The sequence below is a fragment of the Haliaeetus albicilla genome, chromosome 11 (genome assembly GCF_947461875.1).
Source record: "Haliaeetus albicilla chromosome 11, bHalAlb1.1, whole genome shotgun sequence".
Taxonomy (NCBI): Eukaryota; Metazoa; Chordata; class Aves; order Accipitriformes; family Accipitridae; genus Haliaeetus; species Haliaeetus albicilla.
Window position 1 is genome coordinate 8206115 of NC_091493.1, and position 23608 is coordinate 8229722.

General features: G+C 41.6%; 1 protein-coding gene across 7 annotated transcripts in view; it reads left to right on the top strand.

Moving 5' to 3' along the window:
• The first annotated feature begins 9462 nt into the window (after window positions 1–9462).
• The window catches only part of FAM13C (family with sequence similarity 13 member C), a 132633-nt gene continuing 118487 nt past the window's right edge, over window positions 9463–23608 (top strand). For 3 of the 7 annotated variants that reach the window (XM_069796036.1, XM_069796043.1, XM_069796039.1), the window contains exons 1-4: window positions 9464–9594; window positions 9798–10007; window positions 11781–11964; window positions 17809–17944. In XM_069796036.1, the coding sequence (XP_069652137.1) occupies window positions 9570–9594; window positions 9798–10007; window positions 11781–11964; window positions 17809–17944 (555 nt within the window). In that variant the 5' untranslated portion in view covers window positions 9464–9569. Of the gene's footprint in view, window positions 9595–9797; window positions 10008–11780; window positions 11965–17808; window positions 17945–23608 lie in introns of all 7 variants that reach the window. The other 4 variants (XM_069796037.1, XM_069796042.1, XM_069796041.1 and 1 more) reach the window with 2 other exon arrangements.

Consider the following 23608-nt stretch of genomic DNA (forward strand, 5'->3'; position numbering starts at 1 on the left):
AAACAGGGTTACATCATCTTGCCTGGAACTGAAAAATTTGATGGAGTGCTGATGCCATTTCAATTTCTCTGGAGGGAAGATCTCCCTTTTGAGGGTCTTCCAACTTTTTTGAGTTTTCTCTAATTTTGCTCTAGGAGTAGTATCACAAGACTGCAGAAGGCAGACTTAATTGAACATAATAGACAGAAGCAACTAATTTGAAATAATGTTCAATCAGTAAGGACCAAAGGTATTGAAATTTTACGCCATTGGAGAAATACAAATAAAAACCTGCCTCTGCCTACCTTTTACATGGGTTAGGGCAGTGTCTATGGTGCAAAAGGATGCTGAAGCTTCCACTTACCATGTTCCTCCTTTTTTTTTTTTTTTTTTTATCCCCACCACAGGTGCTGTAAAAGCTAGAGGCAGAAGGACTAATAATATTTTGTTTCTTTACAGCTCTTCAAAGATTTCTTCAAAGAGGTAATACTGTGTTGGAACTGTATTATTTATGCAAAATGGCCATGTATGGTGCCAGAGATAATTGCTTCAGCTGCAGATTCATAGGCCATGAGCTGCCTAGAGCTGAAGCTGGAAGTTAAGTATCCTGTCAACTGTGGGAAGCTCTCAGAAACCAGTACCAGCTCGTGGATGGAGCCTCATGGGAGATGTGTCTTCCTGGGAGGATGATTGGGGCTGCAGAAACTGGCCTGGTACTTGTGGCTTTTGCTAAAACTAGTCCCACAATTCAAAATCCCCATGAAAATGAGCAGATAGGGAACAAACTATGATTACAAAAATTTTGTGTGGCTTTGTGTTTTGCTTTTCAGCTTCCTATTTCTTGGAGAAATAAACCTGGGATCAGCCAAACTGAAAAAAAATTCTCCTTAGTTAGTTATTACTTCCTGATTACATTTAAATGCACGTTCAGTAATTGCCAGTCAATCAACTGCGTTGTGTTGCTTAGCTATTGCTGTAGCGCCTCAGCAGAAAATCCAGGTGTACTTAACCATGTATGAAAATACCTGCAGCAGAGGCCAAAGACTTTTTGAGCCAGTCTGCACTCCAGTGCAATTGCAATGTTAAAAACACTAAGTTATAGTGCTGTAACGCACTTTCAAGGGGAGAAGGTGCTGCTTAAGAGATGTGAACAGAGGATTTTTCTGATCTTTCTCCTTCAGACTGAAGAAAGTGAGATGAAGCAACCACCAGCAAATGACAAGGAAATCTGCATGGAAAGAAGAATAAATGCTCTTCTCTTATAAGTTTTCAGCCCAAACTGCTATTCCCATGACTTCCTTTTTTTTGTGCAAACTGCACCAAGAAGCAGATTGAATATTTGCCTTTCTGGCAGGGATGATAAAACTCTGGGGAGGGAGGATAGTTTTTGTTCCCATGATATATTTCTTTCTGTGTTTTTTCCAGTAAGCGATGCTGTATACACTGGCATATGAACTCAAATAAGGAACAGTGGTCAGACTGTCTAGTTGCAGAATAGCCCTTATGCCTGTGCTTAGTATTTTTACCAGACAGAGCCTTTACTGAGTACAACTATACCTCCTGCTGCTCTGGATATATTTTTCCTCTCAAAATTACCCTATGTGTCAGTTTGGGATTTACTTTCTCTCAATTAATTCCCTGAATAGAGAGTTCAGTTATCAGCCTTATTCATGTGTCATTTGAACTTCATGATGTAGACTGAAATGGGTCTTAAATAATTTTTGAGGCCTGAAAAAGAGCTTTACTTGCTTTATTACAACAGTTTTCAGCCCACAGCTGGTTCTGCTGATGTTCTGCTCTTTAGCAGCAACAGCAAGATAGTGCCTTTAGATAATGAAGCAATACTGAATTTTGAATGCTGACTTGTTTTCCCTGGAACAGCATCAAGAAAATTAAGAGGTTTAGGTGCCAGGTGGAGATTAGAGGAAGAAAATGAAACTCAAGACAGGAAGCAGAGAGAGGCAGGCTCCAATTCAACCTTCATGACATTTCATTCCCAAAGGAGAAGAGTATTGACAGTTATTGACCTGTCACTTGCCAGTTACTTTCAGTTCTGCAAAACTGCCTTCTGCATGCTTTTCTGAAGCCTTTAAAAGAAAAATGATGCTAGAGAGTTTAATAGGCTGGGAAAAAAAAGAAAAAAAAAAAAAAAAAAAGGCAAGCAAGCAGTCCGAACATGTGCCTCCCACTGTTTTGCTGGGCAGTTCTCCACATGCCTGTAATTCAGCTGCCTGGAAATAGGCTCTGCTGAGCCACCGCAGGACACCAACACATCCCTTGCCAGAGATGGGTGCAGATAGAGGGAAGCAACTCCAAGCTTGCCAGGTGGGTTAATGTAGTGCTGCGTCTACAGTAACAAAAAGCCTTGCCGTGACTCAGGAGATATTTGCTCAGGCACAGCACCGGGCTTATGTGTGCCTGGCTGATGAAGAAGGGGGCAGCTCCCTTGCGCCTGCCTGGCGCTGGCTGTGGAGACATACCCATCTTTGCCCCTGGGCATCCACATCCCGAGGAGACCGCCCGATCAGCTGTGAGCAGAAATAAAACAAAGTCAGAGGGGACGCTGCTGGCAGCTGACAAGAGCTTGCCTGGCAGCAGGGACTGTGGCCTGTGTACTCTCTCCATAAGCGCAGTGAAAAGCAATGCATGTAGCAGCAGGGGAGAGCTGCTTTCTTGTCAGGACAGCAACTCTGCCTTTCTGGTAATTTAGCTTGGTGAGTAGACATAGTTGGCAGTCAAAATCGTGTGATGAGGGGTATGTGGCAACCATCCTATAAGTCTTTACTATGGCGTTTAGCAGCTAAGATGTAGGAAAATGTATATTGATACAGTAGCAATTAAAATAGAAATACCATTTTTTCATGCTTCATTTCTTGCCAGTGATTACTTAATACGAGATGCATTTTTCCGTGTCTGTACTTCTGTCTTGCTTGTAGCTCATATTTCCATTTTTCCCTTTTGTTTGAGACTCACTACAGTTTCCCTACCAGCTCCATATACTTTAAAATGTGCAATTTTTCAGAACTTACTCATTTTTCATTTAAAGTGGCTCATAATGGATTGGAATAAAAACCACAAATGCTGTGTGTCGAGGGTGGCAATGAAAACCTGCTTCAAAAGCCAGTAAGACAGGTTTGTCTGATGGAAACTCATCTGTGTGGATCTGGCCCTGACTGTTTTTTGTGATAATTCAGGGACGCTTTTATGGGGTAAGCGCACAAGGGTTGTCAAGGCTGAGATGGTGCAACTGATGCATCATAGTGCATTTAGCAAATGAATATGCTGTTCCCAAAAGATTACATAGAGAAAGGAAAAAATACATTCCTGAATGGGACAGTTTTTAGCATTTTGAGCCAAGGAGTAGACAATGTAATTTTTCTGTTTTCCTTCTGTTCAGACAAATTGTTAGGGCTTTTTAGCTTTTCCAGTCCTACTTGCTGAAGCTGTCAGCTCTGAAATGTAAGAGGTAAGCATACACTCACTTGGCATGGGTTCATGGGCCTGTCGTGGTGTTTTATCCTGTTTTTAAAAAGTCATATAAATTGCAAAGTCAAAGCAATAGTTTTCCTACTTATGCCAGTGACTTTTCTCTGAGCTCCCCACCCAAAACAAAAAGCAGAGTGCTTTTCAAAACAGTTCTAAACAGTGCATTGGAGTCCTACATCCCCTACTACAACATCAGCTTCTTACACTCTCTCATCGCACAGTGCCTTCTCCTCTTCCCTCAGCACCCACAGGGTCTGTCTGGCCCTTTTTACCCCATGTTGTCCGCAGGCCCCAGTGCTGGGGTGGGCAAGAGACAGTGTACTACGCCGTGGGTCTCGCAGCCGTGGGGTGCTGACTGGCTGGCTGCGGCACATGTGCTGATGTGCCTCTTGGCAAGCTGCAAAAAGCAACACCATTAGCTGTGAGGTCCTGTGGGGTGCTACCCCATGGCCTTCTCCTCCACCAGGCTGGCATTTATTTTAATATATGGGAATAAAGTTTTTTAAGGCAGCTGAAATTACCTAGAGGTTGATTATGTGAGCTTGTAATGTCCAGTGTGCTGGATTCAACACAGTCAGTTCATAATTTTCCTGCAGAGCAATCGCAGAGGGCTGGAGTGTTTACTACAGATGAGACAAATTTAATGATGTTTTCATAAGCTTATTAATTTGTACTTATGGTGTTCTCTGACCTTCTGACACACTGGAAGGGTTTTTCTTCTCTGCAGTTATCCACTTGAAAAAAACAAGAAAAAAGACCTAAACGCTCTAAATACATCAAGGCATCCACACAATTAAAATCAAGGCATCACAAATTCCGTTTTAGGATAACATTAGATACCAGAAGACAAGCAGTGTGACTGAAGCACAGCATTTATGGTGGACAGTGCTTTAAATGAAAAACATATAGTACTGATTTTTTAATCAGCATTGTATGCCCATATATCCTTGAAATGTTGCTTTTGAAGTTGTCCCTGGGTAATGAGGATCATGTCACGGAGGGGTTGGCTAGCAGTTGCAATTGGATTGAATTTCTTTGCTTCAGGTCATGTTTTATGTGTTTGTTTATGAACCCCACGGTTCTACTCTGTTCCTGAGCATCCACTGCTCAAAGGCTGCAGCCGGCATCAGCGGGGCTGCTTTCCCCAGTGTTTACTCCTAACCCAGAGCTACCGCAGCCTCTCCAGCTGGATCTGGGCCACGGCAGGGAAAGCGGCACGGCAGGCCTGCCCACGCCACATCCCCGCCGCAGGGCACCCGCTCCGGCTGCTCGGCTCTTGCCCACCAAGAAGGGCTTTCTTTCCTATTTGGCTGGATGCTTGGAGACTGCAGAAGCGGAGACACAGATCACTAGGTTAGCAGAACAGGCTGCTTGCAGCTTTGAAGGAAAACTGAAATGAACCATGAAGCCTCGGTTAATTATTTTTCTTGCCGCTGTTGTTTTTTACTGCTGCTGACAGGGGATTTACCTCTGCCCTCTCTCACAGGGATCCTGTTGTTCCTAATGCTTCTGTAAAAACCCTTGGTTTTTAAGGAAGAAAACGGAACTTTTCTGTTTTCCTTTCATGTTTATTCTTCCTCTGTCTTTTTGAGACATCAGCAACCCTCAAAAGCAGCCCTTTCAGTAGCTGGAGGCCATGCCCCCAGTGAGGAGAGTACAAAAGCAACCCCCAACGCTCCCCCAGCCCCTCTCGCTGCCCAGGCCGAGGCACTGCCTTTACTCACAAGCCTTCCCCTGGGTGGCAGGGTGTTGGGAGACCAAAAGTTTTGGTTTTAATTTAGACGCGGCCCTTGAAGTCAGGGTGGCTGCTCAAAGTACCACGCATCCTATTCGTATAGCTGATGTCCCGCAGGGACTGACTTTGATCCAGAGGTTGTGAAGGAAGAGTTTGAATTGCAGCTACACAGTATGAGCAGTTATATGCTTAATTTGTGCTGCCTGCGGCCTTCTGCTTTTTGTACAACAGCAAGGCGAGGAGAAATCATCCCTCTGAACTGTGTTACTTCGTACAAAGGAAAATCCTGTCCAGGGCTTGGGGCTCCTTGCTATGCCTGAAGTGAGGTTTGCAGGACCACCTCTCCAGCAAGCCTCGTGTGCCCTCTAGCTGTTGCAGGCTTTCTGGGGAACTGAAATGTCTTCATTTTCTATAAGCCTTGCTGAATTTTGCAGGCAGGTCTTGAAAACAAATTTTTCAGTAATTGCCGTTAGAAGAGCAGTAGAGACCAAGAGGCTGATTGCAGTCGCTGCTGCCTGGTTTGCCCTGTGATGATCCAACAGAAAAAAACATTGTGCTTGCTTGCTGCTCAGGCAGAGAATTTGTTGCTTTAAGAGGTACTTGCCTAGAGTTTACATGTTCAGCTGAAGCAGGGGCAAGTGACATGTCGGCAGGATCATTCCTATGACATCTGGTAACATGGAGGGTGGAAATGTGCTGTGGGGTGGGGAGGAAAGAGTTAGTTGTTGATTATTTATTTTCTAATTTTTGGATTTTTTTTCCACAGGTCTTTTTTGTGACATGTTTCTCTGCGGAGAGCGAACTGCTGCCAGCCCACGAGCATGGTTAGCTGGGGTGCTGGTGGGTCTGAGTGCTTTTTTAGCTGTCACTTTTATATGAAGCAGTGTTGGGGAGGACAGCACCATCAGCCTCGGCACTGCCTGGGGGCCCAAGAGCTTCGAACAGGTTAGCTGTGAAGTGGTTAATGTGGCAGGGCAGCAGTGCTGGAGGGGTCAGGGTAGGGACAGGGCCCCTCAAGCAGCCACAGCTGTGGTGATGGGCTCCACCGTGGAGCACTGTCTGCAGTGATGAGGCCAGGCTACCCCTGCCTGGGGGGGTGGGCAGGCATCAGCAGGTAGCTGTGGGGTGGTGGTGGTGGCGGCGGTCTCCTCTCTTGCTGTCTTGGGGGAGGCTGGGCAAGATGGCATCTGCCCCCAGTTCAGCCCATGGGCAGAGCAGGTGAGGGGGCTGTGGGGAGCAATGGTGTTGAGGGGGGGGCTGAGCTTTACATGCTGTTGGCCAAAATGGACTTGGGGAGAGCTAGCTGTGCTGTGGGAATGGCCCGTGCGCTGTGGAGAAAGGGATTAAATGCCCCTTGGGGCGGCTAAATCAGCCATCCGCTTCTGGTGCACAGGAGGGTAAATGCATAATTTTCTGAGGGCTGGAAAACACAGTCCTGGAGCCAGCACAGGTGGCAGGGAGGAATTTTTGTCCAGACACGAACCCTACTCACTAGGGATTTAGCTAAGTCCTGGCTGCACCTGGGTGGTGGGTGTTGACGTGCCCTAATGAGAGAGGTCTGTTCTCATGCCAGGTGGGCAGGAAAGCCTCAAATTAGAGGGCAAGAAAGACTTAAACCATAGCATTTCTAGACCTCATTGTGGGATCTTGTGGAGAGGTAAGTGAGCTAAAAATCTGCACTATTTTTTAAGCGGTGTTCCCTCTAGTAAGGAAGAGGGAATCCTCTATACCATCTATGCTGAAACAGCAGTCCAGTGTGTTGACAGAGTAACTCCAGCTTTTCTAGTACTCCACCAAGGGGGTCTGACTCGGTGCCTGTTTGGTTTGGTTTTTTTTTTGCCTTCTGTGTTTTGGTTTTGTTTTGTATGTACCTACCAAATTTGTATTAAGAATCTCCCCCAATTAGATTTAACTGCAACATTGCTTGCTTCATTCTGGCTTATTTCCTAGGAGAGGCTTTGTATGTGAAAGAATTATAATAGAAGATGTTGGGCTTAACAACATCTACATCTTCCATATTTCAAAGGCTGGATGGATCCTTACTTGTATGTTTACCAGAATGATTGTGTAGGTGTTATATAAACATGCATCTAGAATATGTATACACTGCGGGCCACCTCAAAATATTTTACTTACTGCTGCTAGCAGGCAGAATGGACAGCAGGTAGTAGGAATATCTGCAAACCTGCTTGGAAAGAACCCATTCAAAAGTAAATATCAAGCACACAATCAGCATGCTTCAGGAAGCTGTGCCATTGTGTGTGTTAGGTGCCATGGAAACATCTCCTGATGGCAACACGTCCCTCGGCTTGTGCCTCCGGAGGCAAGTGTTGGCTACAAGGAGTCCACTTCTACTAGCGCTTAATTTCTACCTTCGACAAAATCTGGGGTAAAACTACTGATTAAGATGATGCCGAGCAATTATGCTACGATAAGTTAATTACAGAGGAACAGCCCAATGGCTGCAGTTAGCTTTCGCTGGCCTGCATGGATTTGTGAGGGGAATGAAAGGTGGTGATGTCTTCTGAGCAGCACAGCTGAAATACTGACACTCTCCTGCAGCCTAATATGGGAGCAAGCACCTCCCTTTCCATTTGTGTAAGTAAGCTTAAATCTGGCTTCTTGAGTCCTTTCTTACATCTTTTCTTCTTTCTGAGAAGGCTGTGCTTCCTCCCCCAACCCAACTGCTGCATCTGAAGAAGGAAAGAGGATGTATTTAGAGTAATATATCATAGAGGCTTTTTTTTTAAGTCCTTGCTGCTTTTATATAAAAATGCTGTAAAATACGTTTGGTACATGCTGATATTGGTTCCTTTTAGGTTAATTATTAACGCTTTAGCATTAACATCATGTTCTAAGCTTGCTTATGTAGCGAAAGAGTGAAATGGGGTCTAGATGTTTGAGCGTGTGTTTGTGTGTGTTCACCATGGCAGCACGGCTGGACTTGACCTCCTCGAGCTCTGGCTTGCGGCTTTAGTGAAGGCGTGAGCTTTATGAGCCAAAAAACAGCTTTTCCGTAGCGGTTCAGCTACAAATCTGTAGGAAAGTCTTTCCTTTTTTCCTTGTGAATACATAGGAATAAAAACATTTAAGAGGTTGGTTTTAGAATGTCTTGGGATAATGCTGCGAAAAATTAAAATCCCCCTTTAAAATGAAATGCAAATACTGTTTAAATATTCCTGATGCGGAATTGGTAAATCCAGGCGTTCCCGGTTTGGACTTCTGTTCTCATTGCGTGGTGGAAATGGGTCCTCTTCTTCGTGACTGCAAGCGGAGCCTGCCTGACAGGAAAATGAGGACAAAATGTAGCACAGTGGGTAATGTCGCCTGCTTGTAAGGCAAACAGGGGGGTAGAAGAGGAGGGAAAGAGGAAAAAGGGGCAAGGGCTCCTCGTGGCCAGGTAGCGTTTCCCCCTTTGTTAAATACATCCCCCTGAGGTGCCACTCGTGGGGCTGAGGGACCCAGGGGGCCAGGCTGTGGAACCGGCTGGAACCGGCCGGAACTGGCCGTGCCCGGCCCGGGGCAGCCCTGCCCTCTCCTCACAGAGACCCCTCAGCCCCGCTGTAGACCCTGGGCGCAGGCACCCAGCATGATATCCCACGTACCTTTCAGCCGTCTTACTGGGCAGGCTCTCCATCCTAACAAGATGAAAAAGCAGCTCCCAAGCTCAGGTTGTTCATGGTTTCTTACATATGTTTTTGCATTGGTTGTTGGGGTAAGAAATTTGGAATTACCAGGTGAGCAGATGGGAACCCTTTACCAGGCTCGTGCCATGGCTGCTGCTTAAATTCCTCTTCTGGCTCCTCCATGAATCTTGCATTTTTTTATCTTCATAAATTGGGTAGAAATTCACAAATTTCATGGGGTTAGAAGGCTGTGCACCACCGCTCGGTCAGCCTTTTTCCTGACTGTTGGGGCCCTTCGTGAGGAAGGGGTTTAGCGACCCATCCCTGTTCTAAACAGGGCATCTGCCTTAACCTGGAGACCTATTTTCTTTGAATGTAGGTGTAAATGGGTTTTAGGATTTACCTCATCACAGGTCTTGTCTCAGCTCTGCAGAAGGAGAATGGTATTAGTATTTTAAGAACATGCAGTAGAAGTAGAATCTGTACTAAGATGCTATGATGAGGACAATAATTTTACCTAAGATGTAGACCCTTGGACGTTAAAATAACAAAAACCAGCTTCTGCTTATCACTTGCCTGTTTTTATTCCCCAGAAATCATTATCTTCTATTCAAGTCAGGCACACAACAAATAAAGTCTCACCAGATCCGCAGTTCAGCAGAGAAAGAAGCACATTTGGTGTTCCTCTGGAAACCCTCATACAGGATGCAACGCAATGTGGAGTTCCTTTTCTTGTGACACAGATGGTGGAGTACCTAGAAGTATTTGGTAAGTTCATGTTTTTGCTGTTTGCTCTCTGAAAACTGTTATTCTTTGTTTAAGCTGTACTTTTCAGCTGTAACTACTGAAAAGTCTGTTTTTACAATTATTACGCTTTCTTAGAGGAGCTCTTGCTTTTTGAGATCCAGTTCTCATCACGCAGGTATGGTAATGCAACCATTGCTTACTGTTTCATATTTCTTCTTAAACAGGTCTGGAGCGTGTCGGTATATTTCGCATCAGTGGCTCCGTAAATAAAATCAAGAAACTGAAGCAGAAATACAATCAAGGAGAAAAAGTAGACCTTGTTAATGATGGAGATGTTGATTCTGTGGCCAGTCTCCTGAAACTCTTTCTGAAAGAACTGCCAGTGGCTGTTTTTCCAGACAACATCTGTTCTGGCTTGCTAAAAACTTTACAAGGTACAGAACGGGCACCTTCCAAGCTTTCTCTGACAGTGACAGATAATGTGTTCATTGCACCTTCCTATAAGCCAGGATTTAAGTTTCCTTAACCAGAGACTGATGTTTAATTGCTTTTGATGCACCAGATTTCCATGAACTTGTCTATAGTCCTTTTTTTGAGTTCAGTAAGGCTTTTGGACTCCCCAACATCCGGTGGCAAGACATTCTGCAATCCAATCCTGTATTCTTTGAGAAAGTACCTCTTTTGCATGCTTCCTTTTTAAATTGGATACCTTACTCATTACTGAGATAACATTTTTCTTTTTAATCTAACCACTGTCATAATGCTGCTTGTGCCTTTATATGGCCACTGGCTCATTTCTCTCTTTCCCAAGCTGAAGCCTCTTTCTCTATTTACCCTTCCCTTGTACAGGAGCCTTTTTGTACATCCTTGTTCCTGTTTAGTGCTTTATACTAGTTTTCTTGTAGTCTTCTTGGACAGCAGTGTGTGGAGCAGCATGAAGTATTCAAAATGCAAAGCCAAGATGAGTACCTACAGCAATACACCGTCTAGTTCCCTATTCATGTCTGTAATGGCTGAGCTAATGCATTCAGATGATTCTGCCCGGTGATTTTGAGTGATAACCAATTCAGGTGTTTGCATACAAATAAGTGGTCTTTGTGGGTTAGATTGCAGGTTGCTTTTGTTCAAACTTCATCTGCTAAGTGCCAAGTTATGTATGTATTTACAAAAAAAAAAAAAAAGGAAAAAAGAGAAAGGAGTCATTTTCATGAACTATGAAAGTCTGTGCTGAAAGAGCTACAGTTTTTTGTATGCACCTTGTTTTGACTACCCTGAACAGTCTTGCTGTTGGTTTTTTTCATTATTATTATTATTACTTTTTAAAATATTTTTTTCCCTCTCCATCCCCTTTTTCATATCTTTCACTAATAGGTTGAGCATCATGGGTCTTGTCCTTTATGAAATGTATTTTTTAGGGCTAAATTGCCCTTTAGGGCATGATTTGCTATTCACAATGTCAAAGCTGCGCAGATGTGTCCTGGTGATCTATGGCAAGTTTAAGCATCAACTGCCAGTTATTGAGCAGTACTGTCATCTCAGTTCCAATAAACTTTATCATGCTAATTCTGAAATGCTGATCAGATAGAGTTGTTTGTGAACCCATTTTCTGCCTTGTAACTCTTCTTTGAAGAATGAGAACCAAGAAAATGCTAAGTATCCCCAATTTAGGTTTTTAAGCATCTCTTGTGTAACTACAGTTGCATATTTATAGAGCAAAAATGTTTTGGGACCGAGAGCTACCAATTAGTCAGGAAATGAAGATGATGTGGGGCTGAAAGGGTACAATTTCTTATTCCTCTTAATGAGAATCCTACAGCATGTGTAAAGCCTCTGGGGACAACCAAGGCTGACAATCTTGTAGCATCTTTAAAGGCAGCTTTAAGGATTCAGGTACATGAGTACTGTCTGCAATTCTATTAAAAAAGCAGCAAGTGCTAGATGATTCTGTCATAATAGGAAGAATAGCAGAAACAGTGTATATAAAACTCAATATCTGGAAAATCCATGGTATTTAAATATTAATATGTGAAAATTTTTGTCAAAGTTTAGTGTACAAATTCTTTGTTTAGGACATATTTATTCGTTACTTTGCTCTAATGTATTTTAAAACCTTCCCTCTCTCTCGGATCTATAATAACATCTATGATGAAATTGTGTTATTATTAGGAATATCTATGTCATAACTTTTTTTTTTTTTTTCCCCGCAGAGCACAAAATCCACACAACAGAATGCATAGAGAACCTGAGACAATTGCTCAGCTGCCTGCCCAAAGCCCATCAAAACCTTCTTCAGTTCCTGTCTGCTTTCCTGTTAAAGGTAGCAACATACAGTGCAGTGAATTTCATGACTCTGGAAAACCTAGCCATTGTGTTTGGACCTGCTCTGTTCAAGTGAGTACTCTCTATTTAGCTACCTTAAATAGTACTACTAGATCACACTTTACAATGAGGCTTTCTGTCATAACGTCAAGTCCAACAGTAAGTGGAGCATTTTGAAAGTTAAATGCTTATACAGTACGTTAGTACAGATGTGACAGATTCTGAGCTGGCTGACCAACTTCATACAGTTAAGCACTGACTGTACAGGTCCAGCCTCAAGTAAGAAACCATCTGAAACCATCTGAAGAGAAGAGGTATGAGGGATGGAGTGCTGCTTAATGAGAACTACTCCTCTTCTTAACTAAGCTAAGTGCTGCCTGTGGAGGCTACTTAGTTGTTAGCCTTGATTCTGAAAAGCTAAGGTCGACTTTTGACCTTGTAATGGCATTTGATATCAGAGAAAGGAATCTCTTCCATCAAGAAAGAGAAGTGACTTATTCTGCCCTTGCCACTAAAATGCAAGTTGACATCTGAGCAGAGGCCAGCTGAGCTTGCAAGCAGTGAGTGCTTGGCTGAAGCTAGAGAAGGTATGTTTGGCATGATGGTGAGCGGACATGTAACTGGATGCTGAAAAAGAAAGGTGGGAGGGCATATGTCATGCAAGTCAAGGTGGTGAGAAGGAACAGCCTAGAGTGATGTGATAATGGAGGATTTTCCAGTGAAGCTAGAAGAATTTATTTCTTTATTCTGTCCTTCATGTTGACACTAGAGGATGTTAAAATGTTTATACCTGTCTTACAATTTGTAAACCTTTGTTTTAGTGGATCATAGACATTCCAGCTTAATGTGAACTATAAGCCAATGCTGCTTTGCAAAATGTGCATGTTAATAATTAGTATTTTCTATGCAGTCAAAGAGGCCTTTTTATTTTTCACTTTTTTTGTATGGCAAGCCAAGTAAGTTATTAAAAAGATATATTCAGCAAAATTGGTACCAAGCATATTGGAAATCAATGACAGGCTTTGTTTTGGGGAACTGCGCTCTTAAACCTTGCTGCTGTTTCCATAGGTCTCAATGTTTGTGTCTGTTTACCTGCTCTGGGGGCTTATTGCCAGATGTACCAGCATATAACCTTTGCAGGTGATATAAGTAAAATGACCCTTACTTTAGCAAAAGTACAGCTAGAGAGAAGAATCTACAACATGTAGTGTGGTAGCAGTTATGCCATTCACTCCTGTGAGAATAGGCTTCACTATGGAGGATATTCCGTGAGGGAACAAAGCAGTTCTGCAACCAAACCCCAAGTTCCTTAATATCTGCGTGCGAAAATTAGTAAATGAGTGTAGGCAAATGAGGTTTACTTCCCAGTGCCTGGATTAGTTGTGTGGTGATACTTATAACATAAACAGGTAAATGCCTGATGCCAAAAGGCCTTCACCAAAAATCTATCCCTTGACCCCCACACTAACTTAGTACGAACTGCTCTGACTGTCACTTTTTTGCCATCAGGCCCCCTTCGCTATTACATGGGGCTTCTGTGCATGCATGCACACACATGCAATAATACTTTATTTTATTCCTTTATCTCCATTCCCAAATTGTCTGAATGTCTGCCCACTGATTTCTGTATCTACACATAAGAATCCAGTAGGCTCCCTTATTGATTGATGAGCTGTTTCAGTTTTTAAGCATCCCACTCTGTTTTGGGAGATGGTCCAGCTAGTGCTGTACATGTACTTTAAAAACCAGACAGAGGAACACTTAGTGCTAAGCTAAATGCTTGTGGCAATGACCTGTCTGAGAAGCCTTGATCAGCATCAGGTTTCCCTGCCAGTGACTTGTCAAGACAGCACAGCTACCATAAATAGAAGTTTATCTGCCCTATGAACATTAACTCCAGCTTTTTACAGTCATTCTGATCTCGCCAGCTCTGGGAGAGAAACCAGGTATTCTGGAGCTCGCTTTTTGTAAACTGTATAGCTCGTGCTGTTCTTGGAGAGTTACCTCCAAGGATTATGAAAAATCACTGTTTTGGTAACTGGGGGGAGAGGAGAGCCTTTCAACTGGCATTTTCTCTCAGTGAGATTGCTGTTCCACTTCCTGCTGAGTGATCTGAGGCCTCGAATGATTCAGAATAAACCATTTGTATTGTCCTGTAGAGCGGCAAAATTCGAGGTAGTCCAATGTGGCAAACCATATCTGCTGACACGGGAAAAAAGCCATGAGTACCCTTTGCGTCCTTCAGAGCAAGAATCAGTGCAATTAGCTGCCACATTATGAAACATTTGGCAGCCAGAGTGTAGACTCACTGGAAAGTGAGACACGTTGGGTAGTACTTGCTATAGTTGTTCAGTCAGAACATGAAGGTTATGGAAAAAACAACTCTAGATCTAATCTGCAGAAATGTATACCCCATGCAATTGTTGGAAATATTCTTCTGGATGTAATGTCAGCTCTGCTTATGGCACTAATACGTTGCAGGTATTAAAACCATTCTGCATGTATTCTGGCAATCTGTGTTTTTGTGCAATTACTTCTTCCTTCTTTGACATTAAACAAGTAAACTAGTTTGTTTATAAGCCTTTTTACTTTAAATTTTTGGTCTATTTATATTCAAGTGTAAATTCTGTCTGTGATTATCACCTGTCTCAATCTGTTGACACTTTTATTTGTGGAGACCTGTCATGCTTATAGTTTCACTGAAGTGACTGAGTTGGAATATTCATTCCACATGGAACACATATGGGCTTTGGGGACACAAAATTAGAATATAAAACTCTCTGCTCATTATAACTTGCAAACCTAAACTGCATATACTTCACTATTAGTAACTATGGTAATTGCAACACAAAAAATATAAGCCTTAGCACAGGTATTTTATTGGAAGTCCAGTTACAGGGCTGCAGAAAACTATTATGGTGAATTTTAAATGCTAGGAAACTAGTATCACTGTTTGTGTGAAAACTGAATGTTAAATAAGCAGTCTCTTCTCTATTTTTAATCTGTTGCAGCCCCTTACTTTAACGCTGCTTATATTGAATATTTGATTAAAATGATCTTCATATTGGAAAAATTCTGTTATATTATTAGTATATATGCTTCCTGTCCCTGTTCAGAGTGGTGGGACCCCAAGTGGGAATAAGAAAAGCAGGTATGTTTCAGAAAAAGCATAAATGAGTAAAATGTTTTAATTTTACCTTAGTCTCCTTTGCAAACCAGCTCCTTCCAATTTCTTCTACGGGCCTTCCTCCTTCATCCTATTTTTTGCCCCGAGACTGAGTTAAGCTATCTTCATTTTCTATCTGTCATCTTTCACATTGCTTTTCTTCTAGATTTTTGATCCTGGCATCTGTTTCTTTTGTGACTTCAGTCTTAACATTTGCATGATGCAGCTTTCATGTTCTCACCTCCTTGTAGGTAAGGGAACCAAAAACATAACTGGTAGCTACGTTGAGTAACAGGCTGGTTACTCCCTAGACTGACTTTGCTAAGCTCCACTCTTCTGTCAACTCGTTGATTTCTTTCTGCTCGTCCTCTGAACTATTTATTTCTGTTGCCATTCATCCCTCTTCTTGCGAGCTGTTTCATGTCCTGCTAGCCTCTGTAAATGCCAAGGAGAATGTGTTGCTTTGCTTTTATCAGAGATTCAACTGATGTTAAATTTCTATGGGTGCTTTTGTTGTGCCTCATCTTGGTAAAGAGATTTCTGCTGCTAACTTCAGTAAGTAATTTTTGCACGAGTGCACAAGGATGCTAGCCAACCAGCTGTTTGCTTCTACTTACTTTGACTCATTCTTTCTGTAAATTTGCAGCAAGCCGCTGCCAGCAGGGAACCTTGGCAGATCTCCTGAACAAAGCCAAGGCAAGAGACTGTATGGATCTTCTAGCTTGCACTTTGTGGCAAAGCAACTTTGAAAGGTTTAGACTCAAGGAAATGAGTAGCTGATTCCTGATGATCAAGTTTTAATTGTTTCTTATTTGTAGTGAGTGTCCTCCTGTGTTTGATTTGCAGTACAACTGATTACAGGGCTTTATGGAAGTGCAGAATATACTTCAGTAGTTGTGCTCTTCCTAGGAACATGTTCCTGGATTTAACAGTGTGTGAATATGGTTCCCCTAGTGTCAGCCTGATAATATAGTTTCTGCTAACAGCAAAAGTATCTGAAGAGGCAGGAAGTGATTATTTTACAGATTAATTGAAAGTCATTGTGGAAGGTGGCTGCAGATAAAACTAAAAATGTATTTTCTATATTTGGAAGACACACTTGTTGCCACCTGTGAATATCTGCGGATGAGCAGACATTGATATTTGCAGTCAGCTGCAGGGTCGCATCACAGAGTAAAGCTTAGATTTGTTTTAAGATTAAATGAGAACTGGGCACCCGAAACGTCGGCTGCCTGTAAGGGAAAGTGGGACCCAATAAGTAGGGCGAGAGCTGTTTATTTTCATGAACAACTTGTGGAGTGCTCCTTGCTAATAAGGAGTTAACAGCTGGTAGAATGGGTTGGGGAACATGTGTCTAAGTTAAAGAAAGAAGATGAAAAAGAAGGCAAGAGACTAAAAAGATTGCTTGTATGGCCTGTGAGTTGAGGGTGTTAACGTTTGGGTAAGCAATGAATAATCTCTTAGGATTGTTGTATGCAGGAAAGGCTGTTGCTTGGTCAGCCAGGTTTTACATGCAGGCTTGGTTTTTTTTGTGGAGAAATTGAGTCTGTACTGAAAAAAATAAGAATGCAAGAAGCAGAAATGTTAGCGAACCCTAAAGAAAGAAGTGATGACACTGTAGTTTATCCTGTAAATCTGTCTACATTGTACCTGGCTATAACTCTGCTTAAACCACCTTCTTTCAAAAGGAGCCCAAACTCAAGTTCTTACAGAAACAACGGTAAGTTTACAAAAGAAGAACATGAATGAAAGCAATTGGACTGGGCCCAGTGTGTATATTTGTACTTTAAAATCACAAATTAATAATGAGTGTACTGATTTGGCAAACAAAGACTGGTGTGTCTATGTCTCCACAGTAGTCTCCAGAGTTTATGAATTTCTTGTTTAAATATTAATATTGTGCTGGGTGGAACTGAGTTGGTTCAGCATGGCTGGAGAAGCTGGATTAAGGTGACAGCATGTATGTAAATGTCATCCAAGCTTCCAGATAGTTCATGGGGGGAATACATAGTTCCTTCAGAGAGTGAGATTAGAATCCCCTATAAAGAATCCCTTGACTTTAATTAAATGATTCCAGCTTAGTCTACTTGTGTGGATAGTACAAGCTCAACTACTATTTATTTAAAAAAAAAAAAAAAAAGGAGTGAAAAGAAAGAGGAAAAAAACAACCAAAAAACCTGCTAATGGGAGCATCCAGAAGTTCCACTGCATGATGTGCCTGATTTCTGTGAATTTATAAATTATTACCCTGAAACAGCTTCTTACTTATGTGTTTTGGTTTTTTTTTTTCTCCAGGCAGTTCTGGTAATAAGACATTCTAGCCATCAAAGTTCACCTTCATAAACTAAGCTGGAACAAAACTGTTCTCTTCCACCCCCAATGCTAGTGACTGATGGCAGATTTCCAGGGCTTTTTTCGTCCTCTTCATCCTTGATTTTATGAACTTCATGTCTGAGTTACTGTCAGGTTCCAGCTATTTTGCTGTGCTGCTTCAAAGATTGATTGTGTTCTGAACTGTTCCAGCAAACTGGGGCTCCATCACTGTGAGGCTCCCAGTGTTGTGAACCCACCAAATTAAGCCAGTCCCTGTCCCAACAGTTGCTTGTTGGAAATGAGGCTGGAACTCTGTTTTATCCAGTTGCCCAACTGGCTGCTTTAATTGTCTTGGGTACTGAGGGGCTTGCTGTGTGATTCATCATTAGCCCCTGATCTGAGAGCTCCTAAACTTAATCCATCTCCTCTTCCCTTAGAATCCCTGTCAGTCCCTTGGCTTGTGAAGAACAAAAGCTTTACAATGGGCTCCTGCTGTATTTGCTTCAACACCATGAGATGCTTTTTGTTGATCTGAACCCTTGTTTCTCAGAGAGACAAGTAGATGGCCTTCAGGTAAGAAAGTTACGTTAATTAACTCAGCAAGTAATCAAAAGTGCTTCATTGGGTTGAAACCTACAAATGGAAATATATTTACTTATGCATAGTGTAATTAATTACTATAGCTTATTGCCAGCAATGTAAATATTCATCATATGCCTAAGCTAGAGGGGAAACATGAGTGTTTAAAATTCTGATTTAAAAAAAAAATGCAAGTACAGAAGTAAAAGGTCAAGAATAAAATCCCAAACTGTTCCTCTTTAAATATCTCAATGCCAAGCTTTGTTAGATCAAAGCCACTGGATTTTACCTCGAGTGAAGCACTTTTTATTTTGTGTGTGTGTGTTTGGCTATACATTGATGACACAGGAAAGCAAAACCAGAAGGGTGAAACTCCTCTCACCCTTCTGGATCTCACTGTGTATGTTTCAGCCTCTCCTTGGGCATATTCTTTTCTAAAACATTGTTAGTACTTTGATTCCTTTTTTTGTCAAAAACCTCCTGGTGGAAGAAACATGATATACAAATGCTGGTTTAGGGAGAGGGTCAGTATAAGTTTTGTTTTCAGTTTGTGATATGATGCATCATTGCTGCTTAACCTGAAATTGATTTTTAGAAAAAGACATGAAGGAAATGCTGTAGCAAAACCTACAGTTTAATACTGCAGCATGCAGTTACCTCATATCCTGGCAGTTCATGACTAGATTGATAGCAGTGTGCCAGATCAGGTGAAAGATTATGAGAGATTTGCATTACATGTAGTTGTAGATAATGCTACTCATGTTTGTGACTCTTTAATTTCCTGGCTTCTTTCTCCAAGTATCTCTGTTAAGGAAAACTACCAGACTTGTAATACAAAGTCAAATTCAGTAATTAGAACATATTATATATCCCAAACTGAATATTGAGACTGTAATGCTCCTTGGAACCTCTCTTTTGAAATAAATCCTGTACAGCCATAGGTACAGAGAACAAAATACGCTGATACAAGGATGTTTCTGAAATAATCCTGCTACGTCACAGGACATGGCCCCAAATCTAAAACTAGGATCGTTTCACACAAAGACAAGTGTTAAAGCCCATGCCTCCAACTCCCCTTACTCTCTGAAGATGTCCCATGTCACTACCAACTCTGAGAATTCCTGCAACCTGTACTCAAATGCAAGATCAAAATATTAGCTATCCTATTATATCTGCTTTTGCTTGCAAAACTAGAAGTGTCAGCAGCTAAAGGAAATTGGAAAGGTATTAGAGTAGCCAGGAAACCTGGCTTTCTATTGCAGTGCTTTTGTTTTAGAAGCAACTTCACTCCCTGTAATTCTGCAAAATGTCACAGTCTGTCTGGGATTGTGGTGATGTGGGAAAGAATTCTGCTGAAAAGATCCTTTCAAGTTCTTTAATAAAACCTCAGACAAGGCATAGCCATGAGGCACTCTCCTGCTCTGAGGTAAGTTTATGAAAGAAATCCTATCTGTGGGTGAGAAGGGAATTCAGTATTCTGTGGTTGATCTTGTTTTTGTAATTTCTGGCAGGAAACCCAGCACATTGGATAGGTACTCTCCATCTTTCATAATATAACAATTGCTCAAAGTCCACTAAACTGGAAACATCAAAGTTAGGTTTACAAACTAAACATACTAAAAGTGCATGTTCTAGTTCCAGCAAAGCAAGCAAAAAGTGAAATGGCAAACCTGGCTCAAATCCCTTGTTGCTTCCTGGAAATGAAACTTGCTTTTATTGGCTGTTTCTCATGAAATAACTTAACGCATTTACACAGATACTTGCATTTAGACTACTTAACTCATGTGGGGCTTTTTGTTGTTGTTGGGGTGCCTCCCCTCCCTCACCCCCCCAACATTATATGTTACCCTAATTAATTGAGCTTTAAAAATTAAAGCCATACCAATCTGACAGGCATGCCATACAGATGACATAGGCTTAACCTTCAGTTGTGTTGTTTGTAGTCTGAGATGGGCAAGATTGATTGCTCCTGAGCAGTGCTCTTAGTATCTTGAAGTGCCAGGAGTCATCCCACTTACTCTGTATCTGCAGGCTGATTCAGACTGACAGACTGGGAGAAGAATTTGCAAGTTTCTCAACAGTTCAGAACTATTGAGAATAGGCTGCAGAGTGGACTATTCACAGCCACCTATACCATCTGAAGATAGTGGTTTAAAAGATATATCCAAGCTACTATATATTTTAGCTTGTACTTTTTCCTGGCCATTGTATGTTGTACATTTTTTTTTTTTTTTTTTTTTTTTTTTTAAAAAGATTTGGAATGCTGTAAAATCCTGCCAGTTTTTTTGGTTGGTTGGTTTTAGTTTTCTTCTGTTTGTTTTGTTTGTTTGGGGCTTGGGGGTGTTTTAATTTATTCATTTATTTTAATTTCCCCACCTGAGAGTCCACTAACATTTAATGCTGTCCTATAACCTTCTGTCTAGCTCACAAACTGCACTAGTACTAAACTGATTTTCCTGTTTGGCTTAAATCATTCTTTAAAAAGAGGTTAGATACTGTGGTTTTTGTTTTGACCTGAGGCCTCTCTAGATAACTGTGTTTAACCTGAAGCGTATCACTAGCTGTGTTGGAGGTGTACAAGATTAGCTTAACTTCTATAGTGTCATTAAATTATGAACCAAACCTTGCTAAGAGCAATTTGTCATGACGTTTGCCCTCATCATTTCTGAATTTTATGTTCTATGTAACAGTTGACTATGGATTTTTTTTTGCATCTAGTCCAAGAGTGTTTTTTCATATCTCCTTTTTGTACAGAAGTCATAGATAAATCCTTCCTGAATTACGCATGCTACCTTTGTCTTGCAAACAAACAGAAGCATGACTTTGTGGGTGTGCACAAGCTACTGCATGTACCTCCATTAAAGCATGGGGTTCATTAGAAGAAAAGCCTACACCCTGAGGGAATAAGTTTAATTTCTTGTTTTCTTTTCTTCCTTTGTCCTTTTATGCATCCTTCGCTGTGTATCAGCAAGGCTGCAGGGACTGCCTATTGATTGGGTCCCATGCAGTTACTCCCTACAATCATGGAACCCTGTTATAAAGGGATTGCAGAGAACCAGTGGGCTGGGGAAGTGGAGCTGGACAGTATCCTGGACCTGCAGGTTGACCACAGACACCTCAGACTGAATTTCTGAAACTGCAGTGTGGTTTGTAGTTGGTCGGAATAGTGCAACTAAATATTTCATGGAGACTTTATCTACTCAAATTATGGTTTTGTTGGGAAGGCTTTTGTGGTCTGGAGAGTTTTGTCAATCTCAGGTTTTTAGCCTTTTCCAAAGAGGAAATGGATGTTTCGGCATTAACCCTGTTCTGTGAAAAAAATGTGGTGCCTCACTCTCACCTGAAGTTGCCGTAAAAAAGAATTGTGGTCTCCTAAATGGACTGTCCTCAGTTTGGAGGGGAGCAATAATTTAACTGATGTTTTCCTTTGCTAATCCCATGACAATGCTTGTGGAATTAGCTGAAATCTTTCAGAATGAACAACCAACCAACCAAACAGACATTATCGCATGATCTAGTAAACTGAAATTTCCAAGTTAGACTAAACTGTCTTGTCAAAATATTTTTTCTTGGATAGTAGAATGTAGTTCCAATTCCTATTTGTGGCTCTTAACAATTTTTCCCAAATTTAGGAGCATAGCAAATCTTGTGTGCACCATGTGAACTGCCAGGAGATTTGTCAATGTTTTTGTAGGGGCTGCTGTTACATTATAGAAAGACTTCTTCATGTTATTTCCCATTCCATAGAAAAACTATTTTACCTAACCTTTGTAAATTTAGCAAAACATGGTCTTATTAAACATTAAGTTTTAATTTTGTATTTGAGTACTCCCCAAACCAGAAGACTGGATAAAAAAGTGCCATACGTTTAGGATCAAAGTAGGATCTAGGTCTCCACAAAAATTGTAGCCAATAGATTGTAAAGATTTTTTTTTTCTTCTGGATAAACACTGCAGAATATTTTACTGACTGTAGGCATAAGGATTCGATAAAAACCGCTGTATCCTAGGCAAGTGTGACTTAAACCCACCAAAGTGGATGTGGCTGGAGTACTCATTACTCCTTCCAGGTCTTCAGGGCTGGAGCCTTTCTGCCTGTTGGTAGAGGGAATAGGGTATGGAGAGAGTGAGGTCCTTTTTCTGTGCTGTGCCTGTGATCTGCAGCAGACTGTCCTTTGTACTGGAAATCTGTAACTTGGAAACTACAAGCTTGCCTGGTCTCCGTTTTTAGCAAACCACAGGGTGTGGAGGGAATGTCACTGATTTAATGTTTGCTCCAGCATTGCTGGGGTTTCGCTTGACTTGCTGTACAAGTGCTCCAGGACACTGCTGTCACACTTCAACCCCTTTCTATGACTTAGTGGGTTTTGCTGCTATCTATGTTTTTCTCTTCTCCCTGCCCCCAATAAGTAGATTTTTTATAATTAATTTTTTTGTCTGGGGAAAGCTGCACTACGAGAGAATATTGGCAGGAGAGGGTGTGCTCGGTGTGATATGAAGCACACCATCAGCTGTGCTTTACTGTAACAAGCAGCTTGAGCACGGAAGAGGGAAGCCGGTCAAACTGAAATCCTGAGATTCTTCGCTGTAATCAGTAATACAAGAACAAAGCTCAGGCAATCACACTAGCTGATTACACTGATCACTGTCTGTCATTCAATAATGATATAAAGTGTGTGAGAGGGGAAGGTCCTTCTAAGACTGGTCACTGATACAGGCCTTTTCTGGCCTGGAAAATATGTTTTGAAGACAGTATGCTGTACAGAAACCAACTCAGTGGAGACTCATCTTTGTTACTTCTCAGTTTGTGAATGCCCATTTTCAGTTTTGCTGTGACCAGAGCATATCAAAAGCTCCTACCACAGTCAGGCTCCCAGAACTTATGTAGATTACAGATTAAGGAGTTTTATCTGCAATTTGTGAAGGAGAATAATACCTCATGTGTTCAGAGCAGCAGCCAGTTGCTTTCCTTGCTAAGATCAGCTACGCTACAAGGAAGAGGATTATAATTAATCAGCTAGTGTACACATTAGGATAATGGATTTCTGCTTTCAGACGATCTGTGTGGTCTTCCTCTGATGTTTAAAAAATTTACCACAACACCTAAACCGAAGATTTGCAGCTCTTAGATTTTCAGTCATCTGAAGGCTGGAAGAGAGAATGGAGCCGGCAGCATTTTCTTCCACTTGGTGTCAGCGTTGTTCTCTCTCACTCCAGAGCTGTTATTTGCTTTGAACATAACCCTTAATATGTTCCGAGTACCTATCTTAAAACTAGGTATTACATTTCTATTTTTGTAATGTATCAGAACATCAGCCCCTTCCTTCCTCAGGTAATTAACTGATATCAGAGGGGCATGAAGGAAGGGTAAGAATTCACCTCCAAACCATTATGAAATGCAAGCCTTTTTTATTTTATGCTCATGTCACCTTCCTTGCCTCAGCAGGACTACCAATAAAATCTCTTACCACCTTTGTATTCCTTTTCTTTGGTGTACGTGAGCAATTTGATTTGTTTGCTGATGATCAGGGCTTTTTGAAAAAATGTCAGAAGTGAGGTCTTTGATAGGAAAATCAACCCTTAGGAAATTAAAAGTATTTTTACTGAAAGGCTTGTGATATGTAACTATCAAAATATTTCAGCCTTTTTACTTGTCATT